This window comes from Sapajus apella, unplaced genomic scaffold (genome assembly GCF_009761245.1).
Source record: "Sapajus apella isolate SASKATOON/1434 unplaced genomic scaffold, GSC_monkey_1.0 scaffold20, whole genome shotgun sequence".
NCBI classification, from domain to species: Eukaryota; Metazoa; Chordata; class Mammalia; order Primates; family Cebidae; genus Sapajus; species Sapajus apella.
In genome coordinates, this window is record NW_022436960.1 from 11,582,969 (window position 1) to 11,593,862 (window position 10,894).

General features: G+C 37.3%; 1 protein-coding gene across 1 annotated transcript in view; it reads left to right on the top strand.

Moving 5' to 3' along the window:
- CATSPERB (cation channel sperm associated auxiliary subunit beta) overlaps positions 1 to 10,894 on the top strand; it is a 179,653-nt gene that overhangs the window by 50,227 nt on the left and 118,532 nt on the right. Inside the window, 2 exon segments of the mRNA XM_032287619.1 lie at positions 5,650 to 5,745; positions 9,650 to 9,799. Of these exon segments, the coding sequence (XP_032143510.1) occupies positions 5,650 to 5,745; positions 9,650 to 9,799 (246 nt within the window).

The window sequence follows — 10,894 nt, forward strand, 5'->3', positions numbered from 1 at the left end:
GCTGGAGTACAATGGCGCGATCTCGGCTCACCGCAACCTCCGCCTCCTGGGTTCAGGCAATTCTCCTGCCTCAGCCTCCTGAGTAGCTGGGATTACAGGCACGCACCACCATGCCCAGCTAATTTTTTGTATTTTTAGTAGAGACGGGGTTTCACCATGTTGACCAGGATGGTCTCGATCTCTTGACCTCGTGATCCACCCGCCTCGGCCTCCCAAAGTGCTGGGATTACAGGCTTGAGCCACCGCGCCCGGCCTTCTAATAACTTTTAATATATTCTTTGGGATTTTCTACATGGATAATCTCTCATTTTAGAATAGACAGAATTTTATTTCTTCTCTTCCAATATGTTTTTTGTTTTTTTTTTTGCCCTATTTTACTGGTAGGACCTCTAATATGATTCCAGTGTGATAGGAGTTGTAAGAGACGACATCCTTGCCTTGTTTCCAGTTTTAGGGAAAAAACATTTGGTGTTTTATGTAGGTGCCCTTCATCAGGTGGAAGAAATTTCCCTCATTACAAGTTTGCTGAGTTTTTATCATTGGTGTCAAATCTTATTAAATGATTTTCTGCAAAAATAAAAATAAAAAAATAAAAAATAATTTAAAAATGATTTTCTGCATCTATTGAGATGATTATAAGGGTTTTCTTATAATTTTCTGTTGATGTGATAAATTACATTGATTCATTTTTGAATTTTGAACCAGTCTTAGAATCCTAGGACAAACAACACTTGGCCATGATGTATTATCTTATTTATATATTCCTGGATTCATTTGGCTAGTAGGTTTCCTAGGTTGTCAATCTGGAGATTTATTTTCTTTTCTTGTAGTGTCTTTATCTCGTTTTGTATCTGAGTAAGGTTATCATTATAAAATGAGTTGGGATGAGTTCCTTGTTTTCCTATATTCCAGAAGAGTTTTTGTAGAATTGGTGTCAACTTTTTATTAAATATTTTGTGGGATTCACCAGTGAAGATACCTGGGCTTGGAGTTTTCTTTGTGGAAGGATTTTAAATACACATTCATTATCCCTTAAAAGATTTAGGAATATTCAAGTTTCTGTTTCTTCTAAAGTGTTTTGGCAATTTGTGTCTTTCAAAGAAAGTGTCCATTTCATATAAGTTGTTGAATTTGTGGACCCAGAGTTGTTTGTGATATTTCCTTCCTATCCTTAGAATATCGAAAGTGTCTGTAGTGGTGTTCACTATTTTATCTCTAACATGAGTTACTTGTATTTTTAAAAATTCTGTATTAGTCTTGCAGAGGTTCATCAGTTTTTATGTTTCAAAGAGACACCTTTTGATTTTATTAATTGTGAATACTGTTTTTCTGTTTCTAATTTCATCAATTGCCACTCTTTATCTTATCCTTCTACTTGCATTGGGTTTAATCTGCTTCTTTTTTTTTTCTAGTTTGTTGAGAATCTTTAGATCAGGGGTCAGCAAACTACTGACCCCTGATCCTGCCTACTGCCTATTTTTGTAAATAAAATGTTATTGGAACACAATCATGCTCATTTATTTATGTGTCTTCTATGGCTGCTTTTATGCTACAGCAGTATAGTTGAAGTAACAGATATCATATAACATACAAAGCCCCAAATATTTGACCCTTTACAACTATCTGACCCTTTACAAACTCTTTACTATCTGCCAAACCCTGCTTCATATACAGCAGATCCTCCAATAACCTCATTTCATCAAACATAATTTTATTATAATATTGATGAGGAAAGAAAGTCAATTCCTAGCCAGGGCCACTGTCTATATGGAATACACATGTTTTCCCTATGTCTGCGTGGGTTTTCTCTGAGTACTCTAGTTTCTCACACAGCCAGAGATGTGCATTTGGGCTAATTGGCGTGTTTAAAGTGTCCCCATATAACGAGCATGAGCGTGTGTGTAAATGCACCTTGTGATTAAATGGCTTACAATCTAGGGTTGGTTCCCGCCTTGTTTGTGAGCTGCTGGAGTAGGCTTCCATGACTGAACTGAAATAAGCAGACTAGAAGATGAATGAATGAATAATTATAAATTATTATAAATAAAAATTTATAAAGTATACAATAATCATACAAACAAATGCATGACAGTAAATGATGCAGTACAAAAGCCCTCACTAAGCCTGCCATGTGTGTTATTATTTTTAAACTGCATATGGTAGAGGATGCTCCTTACAGAAGTTGCTTTACAAACATTTATTCCTTGGTTTAACCCACCACTGCCATGACCACCAACACTTACTTATTCACCAAAAATTGAGTAAATAATTATCTTACTTGTTTTTGTTAATCTTTTTAAAATCAATGCATAGCTCACATTTATTTCAATGTTTAATATTAGAATTTGGCATCTTTATTAAGAAGTTTGGTGATGTTTTTGTGACCAGACATATGCCATAGAGACTTAATTCTTGTTTATCTCAATTTGCCTATGGTAAAGTTGGTTCTATTATACATTGTTTTGCTTAAAGTCCTAGTTTCCAAGAATGTATTGACGATGTTAAGTGAGAACTTACTGTAATTGATTTGGGATTTTTTCTTTCTAATACAAGTATTTTACTGCTATATATTTCTCTCTAAGCATTACTTTATCTGCATCTGATAAATTGTGATGTTGCGTTTTCATTTTCTTTCCATTAAAAATATTTTCTAATTCCCCACAGCACTTTCTCCTTGACGTATGCTTCTTAGAATTGTATTGTAAAATGTTCAAATATTGGAAAATTTTCCAGCTCTCTTTCTGTTACTGATTTTTCTAGCTTATTCCATTATGTTTAGAGGGTGTATTTCATGTGATAGCAATTCTCTTTAACTTATTAAAATGTGTTTTATGGCTTATTTAGTAAATGTCCCATATACACTTGAAATAACTTTTGATTTACGTATTTCGAAGCTCTGTTGTTAGCATGTCTATACTTAGGGTTGTCATGCCTTTATCATATGTACTGATGCTCTTTATTCCTGATATTGCATCGATCTGAAATCTCCTTTGTCAGGTATTGATATAGCTGCTACAGCTCTCTTTTCATTAGTGTTATGTATTTTTTCATCCTTTCGTTTCAAGACAACTTTTGGAGGTTGCAGTGAGCTGAGATTGTGCCACTACATTCCAGTCTGGGAGACAGAGACTCCGTCTCGAAATAAAAATAAAATAAAATAAAAACAAAATAAAATCAGTGAGTAAGATCTAACCCAAAAGTACCCACACCTCATGATGAAAATATAATCATGTGGGAGAAGACAAAAGTCTAAGAGAGCGGAGGAGAGATGCACATGAGGAAAGAAGGACCCTGGGACTGAATTATCAAGATGGACTCAGCTGATGTCTTTAAGTTCCACATACTCTGAGCCCCTAATCAGTGGTTTGAGACAGCATCATATTTGGTCACAGTAGGTATATGCTATGTCTGGAACGAGAAGAAAGTTCAGAATCCTATGGAGACTGTAGACCCTCAACTCTATAATAATGAGGTGGAGGGTACGAGGATGCTAGAGCTCTAGGGAAGCTCTTTTCTTTGTGTCACTAACCACACTGCAGTAAGACATGACAAAAAATTATTCAGGTTACTAGTTTAATGGAAGGGCCAGAGTAGCTACAGGAAAGACTCCATGAAAACATCCAGCTGACATGGAGAAAATAAACATTCAACCACTGGAGTAGTTATGATGCCATGCTCAAGAATTGGTAGAAGAAAGTCATTCTCTCTGAGTGACTTGTAAAAGACAATCTTTTTTCACATAGAGGACTAGAAAGTTCTATCAGTATCGATCCTATTCCATCATGTAGTATTAGGGCTCCTTAAAAATATATAGCACGCCAATGAAAAAATGGTGAATCATAACCGAATCCAGTCAAAGGGACAACTCTTATGGGCTACAGGCTATGTCTATTAGAAGTTGAATACATATAGTTTTAAAAAGATACATTTTCAAAGTGAGACATCATCACTTAGGTCACTTATCTTAATGAATAAATCTTTTTTTAAAATTCAAATAACAACAATTTTAACAGCCAACTATCTCTATTTTCTGTCTTTATGGAGTGCTACTGTTGTTCTCACTGAATTCTTGAATTACACGTAAAACAGATGTATAGGCACATAAACTACTTGAATAGGTTTGTCTGGAGCTTTGGCATTGAACTTCCAACTCTGTAGCTACCAGTTAATACTATTCACATAGCCTCTTGGCTGTTTCATATACATTGTTCTCTACATTAGCCACATTGTAGGTGAGATCAATATTTCTGATGTGTTTAGAATGAGCAGTGATGGCATCACCATCAAAGAGAAGTGCATGCTAGTTAATAGTGTGTGGGAAGAAATGGAGTTGGGTTAAAACCATTCTGGAAGACACTGGTTGCACTGCTAATAAAAGAATCAAATGCATAATTTTTTCTTATATTTAATCATTCCATGTACTATTACAGAAACCACATTTTCTGGCTTTCATCAGTACTTACTGAAAGTTACCTAAAACCTGTGGATCTTCGGGGCTCTTATTTTTATATTCTAAAACTTCAAGAAAGTTCTGCATATACAAACTTTGAACCAGTCCCACTAAAGGCCTGTTAAACCACTTATCCAGCAGAAAATTGGCTTCATTCACTGTGTTAGCTAGTAGCACAGGAATCTCCTTTTGTAAAATCATATGATGTTCTCTCAAACCATTATCTCTCCCAAAGTCCAGGAACTGCTTGATGGAGAGTGGTGACAGCAAGAGGCACAGATAGCAATTGATGAACTTGGGCATTGGCTGCTTTAGTAGCTACCAGTGTAGCCATGACAGTGTTGCCATGACAGTACACAGTCCTGCCTAGATGCCTGGATGGACATGAGGGCCTCTGCAGCCATACCATTTGGATCAGGCGTGTTCTTCATGAGTGAACCCCTGTTTCAGTTTCAGCCTCAGCCTTGGCCTGTGGGTGCAGCCACTTCAGCAGCTCCCAGGCTGTTGGCTTCCCCAGGCCCTATCCATTCTTTTACTTTTAACTTATTTATGCTTTTACATTTAAAATGAGTTTGTTATAAATAGCATATAGTTTAATCTTGATTTTTACATCTAATCTGTCGAATCTCGTCTTTTAGCTGATATTTTAGACCGCTTACATTTAATGTAATTGTTGATATGGCTAGTTATATTAAAATCTACCACCTTTCAGGTTGTTTTCTATTTGTTTAATCATCTCTGCTTCACTTTTCTCCTCTTTTTCTGTCTTCATTCATATTAATTCTTTTCTATGATTCCACTTCATCTCCACTATTGGCTTATTAGTTGTACCTTAAAAGTTTTTTAATTATTAATCTTAGGGTTTATATGATACATTTAAATTAATTGTGGTCTGCTTCACAAGAAGAGTCATAATTTGCTTTTTATCAAGTCCTACAGCTCTAGGAGAAAAAATTATGATCTAAATATTAGTATCTAGATTCATCGCTATGGCAGTAAGTTCTCTTCACAATTCTTTTTTCATTATTTTATAAGCAAAATGTTTATAGGGAAAACATATGAAATTTGATGTACAAATGCTAACAAAATGGTTTGGGAAAGGAAAGGCTATCATTGTTGGTAATGTTTACATATCCTTAAATTTCACCAACATAACATATGAAAAAATAGTTGATTATTTACCTTTTGTTTTCAAACAGATATTGCAGCTGTAGAACAATGGTTAGTAAGGATCACTTTACATCATGGACTAAATATTTATGCTACTGAAGGAACTCTATTGGATTTTATTCGAGGTAAGTGCCAACAGACAAAAGTAAAATGGAATTCATATATTCTTTCAATAAACTTTGACATCTGCTGTATGCCAGATTCTGTGCTAAGGTCCTAAAGATTTTTTTAAAAAATTAAAAAAATAAATAAGAGATAATCATGACTCTTGAGGTACTCACAGTCTGATAGAACAAATAATTAAATACATGTGGGTAAATTATTAACAGAAATCTCCAGAGTGCTATAGAAATATGGAAATACAGACCAGGCATGGTGGCTCATACCTGTAATCCCAGCAGGTGTTTGGGAGGCCAAAGTGGGCAGATCACTTGAGACCAGGAGTTTGAGACCAGCCTGGCCAACATGGTGAAACCCCATTTCTACTAAGAAAAACATACAAAAATTAGCCAGGTGTGGTGATGTGCACCTGTAGTCCCAGCTACTTGGGAGGCTGAGGCAGGAGAATCGCTTGAACCTGGGAGATGAATGTTGCAGTAAGCTGAGGTTGTGCCATTGTATTCCAGCCTGGGCAACAGAACAATACTCAGTCTTTAAAAAAAAAGAAAGGAAATACATATTTTACTGTGGCCATATTGAGGGTTATATAAACAATGGCTTATAATGTTGACTATATTTACTTATTCCAAAAAAGTAAGTAGTTTTAGGTAGTTTCCAAAATTAAAAACAACAAACAGTGAATCAGTTATTCAATAGTAATTGCAATATTGGCTTTGAAACTCTGATAGTTTGATACCCTGTGCTACTTTTTAAGTACTACAGTATCAATATAAAATTGTTTTATCAATTTTTAAAAGATCTGAAATCTGATCCATTTCCAAATTGAGATGTACCCAAAATACCACATACTATATTAAAATGTTAACTTACATTTGTTTAGAATAATGTACTGAGGTATAATGGCAGCAAAAAGCTTCACAAATCAGTAGATCTTTGAAAGCTCCAGATGCAGAGATGAGATTGATCTGTTTGAGGAACTGAAAGGAGACTTGTGTTGCTGAAGCATAGTAAATGACAGGGTGGTGGATAATGAGTTTGGAGAAGCTGGCAGGGATCTTGGTAAAAAGTGTGGACTTTCTTGTAATTATAATTTAAAGCCATTGGGGTATTTTAAGCAGAGGAGTAATAAATTCTGATTTATCTTTTATAATGAAAAGATCACTTTGGCTGCTGTGTAGAGAATAACTCTTGAGGAAGGACAGCAAGAATGGAATAAAGGACATTGGTAGCAGTTGTTGCAATAGTCTTCTTGAGAAGGTCAGGAGTTGATAGGCTGTAGCATTAGCAGTGGCAGTAGTGAGCAGAGCCTTCAGAATGCATTTTGGAAGTAGAGCTGCTGTGGCTTCTTAGTGGACTAAGGTGGAGGCAAACAGAAGTAACAAGGATGATACCTGGATTGATTGATTGATTCCTTTCCTTCCTTCCTTCCTTCCTTCCTTCATTCCTTCCTTCCTTCCTTCCTTCCTTCCCTCCCTCCCTCCCTCCCTCCTTCCCTCCTTCCCTCCTTCCCTCCTTCCTTTCTTTCTTCCTTCCTTCCAGTGGAATCTCACTCTGTCACCAGGCTGGAGTGCAGTGATGCGATCTCGGCTCACTGCAACCTCTGCCTCCTGGGTTCAAGCAATTCTCCCTCCTCAGCCTCTCGAGTAGCTGGGACTACAGACATGCACTGCCATGCCCAGCTAATTTTTGTATTTTTAGTAGAGACGGGGTTTCACCTTGTTGGCCAGGATGGTCTTAATCACTTGAGCTCATGATCCACCCACTTTGGCCTCCCAAAGTGCTGGGATTACAGACGTGAGCCACCGCGCCCAGGCTGATGCCTGGATTTCTTACTTAAGCATTCAAGTAGAGGATGTTATCATTCATCAAAATGCTGAAGACAGGAGGAACAGACACTGGGAAATGGGAATCAAGAGTTAAAGCCAGAGTCAGAAAACTTTATTCATTACTGAACTCAAAAGAGAGTGTAAAACCTTGTCTCTACTTTTTTCCTGTGCAATCCACAGCCCAAACCACTCGTCTGTTTCTGTCTCCTCCATGCCACTTAAACTGCTGCTAATCACAGTCACCAGTGACCTTCATATTGGTCACTTTTCTGTCTCCTTTTTAGCTTCTTAGTAGCGGTCAAAACTTTTAATCACTTCCCCGTTCTTAAAATGCTTGAGATATAGTATCTGACTTCAAGGACCTTGTATATAAGTAGGAGGGCATTGTCAACTCAGTGCAGTGATGTCCAGAGGTAAGCTGAAATCTCCCTGACCTGGGTGTGAATGGTCTGCAAACACATATACACCCTGAAACATCAGCTGCTTTGCCCCAAATTTCTGTGAATTCTGGAATGACTTCCTGGTGAATTAGTGTAGTTATAGATCATGTCTCTTTCCCTCCTTCGCTGTCCCTGTGCTGCCCTATGTCGACCCAGATGAAAAGTTAGCTTCTCTTCTTGCTTTGCACAAAGTGGAAAAAAAAATCACATAAAGTCTTTGGATTTGTAGCAGATTTTACTGAAAGTTGGGGAGATAGAGGAGAATGTAAATAGCTAAATAACTGGTTATTAGTTATCTCTGCCCTTAAAAGTCCTTTGACTGTTTTTGAGATTCAGACAGCAGTAGTCTTTCCAATTGCCCTGGCTTACTTGTTGTATTCTTTATTTTCACATTTTTTTTTTCCAAAAGAAAAAAAGCCTGCCTTCTTTTAATGTATGAAAATTTGAATTTACCTAGCTCCAATCCTGTGCATATCCAAAAGTAAAACATTTTAAGTTTTAAAATTTGTGAAGCCTTATCTGATAAAATTCTTTCAAAAAGATCACTGTCTATCCTGGTCTGGCGAGGAAGAGTGTACCTTTTTTCTAGTTACAGTGAGTGCAGAGTCCTACTGGAGCACCTGGGAGCAGAGCCTCACTCATTCTAGGGCTACATGGAAGGCTTCCCAAAGTGGGAGACATTCAAATTGAGGACTGAAAAATAGGGTTGGGAGAAAACCAGATACTCAAAGCCCCACGAATTGGAGTCTATAATGGGAAGAAGGAAAGTGAAGGAACCAAGAGGACGACAGATTCTGGAAGGCCTGGTTTGCACATGAAAGACCTTATTCACCACTGGTGCTGCCATCCTGCCTGTGCTGCCCTGGAGATGCCTCACCTCTGATTGCTTTTTCTTCTTCATCTCATTCCCAACTTCTGTCTTCCAGAAATCCTTCTAGGTCTCTTGGCTGCTAATAACTGTCCCTGTTCACCACTGCTACTCTGGATTTATTCTCATTTTTATTTACCTACTGTTGTTTCTGTGGGATTTGGAAGGGAACAAAAAGTAAATGAGTGGGCTCTTGAAGCAGAAGTTATAAATGTATTCTGTGGTATAGCAATTCCATTTATAGGGATAGATCCTGTGGCAAATCGTATTTTTCAACTATCTTCCAGAAATATCGCTAAGTCTCTTTCCCACTAATGATAACTGTCCTTGTTCTCCACTGCTACTCTGGATTTATTCTCATTTTTATATATCTACTGCTGTTTCAGTGGGCTTAGGAAGAAAACAAAAAGTAAATGAGTGGGTTCAGAAGTTATAAATGTTAGTATTCTGTGATCCCGCAATTCTATTTCTAGGGATAGATCTTGTGGCAAACAGTATTTTTCAAATATGGCCAAAGCAGCTTCTCCCATTCCACACGCTCTTCTGCAACATAACGTTGCCAAGCCTCCATCAAGGGGAATTAGACTTTACTCCTTCTATCCGGGAAAACAGCAACTGACCTATTTTTAACCAATGCAGAGTGAGGTAATATACCTTTTTTGAACTATGGAATCATTTCTTTACATGGTTCTTTTAAAACCTTTAAAGGAAAGTAGCAATGTTCCATTTTCAAGTGTGCTCTCACAATTTAAATATCCAAATTTGATTTCCACAGAACCAATTCTTCAGTGGACTCCTGGGAATGTGATTTTAGAAACAGAGATCAGTAACATATATCCACATGTGGTAGATCTCAAAGTGACAAAATGCCCCTGTGCCAATGATGTGGCATTACTAGGCTTCATTGTGGACTCGGCGGTTAAAGGTAGGTTTACAGCATCATTGAATGTTAAAGTCGGCATTGTGTATTTAATAACAGTAATATTTAACTTGCAGCAGAAATAAATGCATGAATATAGGGGAGGAAAGTTGTTTCCTAAAAATACCTAAAAAATTATCCTTCAATACTATATCTTGTCTACTTGCAAATGTGATATACTAAGTATGTTTTTTTGCTGTGACTTTTTGCCATTTTAATCATGAATTTAGCATGTCTCCTAATTTCATTTATCCCATACCCTCCATTAATATATTACTTTCTCCCAGAGATTATCCATTGTGTTTTTAATCCACTGCTATTCCTGCCATGTATAAACAGATTGTTGTTCCTGAAATATCACATTACTTTATGTTTGCATTTTTTTCATTACAACTGTAATATCTGAGAGCATACATATAGGAAAAAAAAACAACTGTTTCTCTCTATATTAATTTCATGACACTCTAACACCAAATGTATGGATTTTCCACACCAAGTAATTCTCCAGTTTTCTGTGGATGACTGAGTAGGTATCCTATGATTTAATTCAATTCTGGCACTAGCTATCTGGAGTTAGCACAGACCCCCACCCCAACAACAGATTAAGGGCTCAGTCCCGCAAGACCACAAGACTGTCCCCCAATTCAAATGCCAGTCACAAGTCCCACGTTGTAGTTCTAATCGACTAATTATAAATTGGGGGGGTCCCACAACCCCTTCTTTGAGTTCAATAATTTGCTGTAACAGCCCGCAGAACTCAGGGGAACATTTATTAGGTTTGCCAGTTTATTATAAAGGACATTACAAAGGATACAGTAAACAGATAAAGAAGTACATTGGGCAAGGTCCAGAAGATTCCCAGAAAAGGAGCTTCTGTCCCCGTGGACTTGTCACGCCACACTCCTGGTAGGTAGATGTGTTTTAGCATTCCAAAACCTGCACTGTAAGGATTTTTATGGAAGCTTTATCACATAGGCATGATCAATTATTTATTCAGTCTCCAGCCCCTCCCCACTTCCTGGGAGATGTGCTGTGGGGCTGAAAGCTCTAAGTTTCTAATCGTGGCTTGCTTTTACTGGCGACCAGCCCACATTTTTTTTT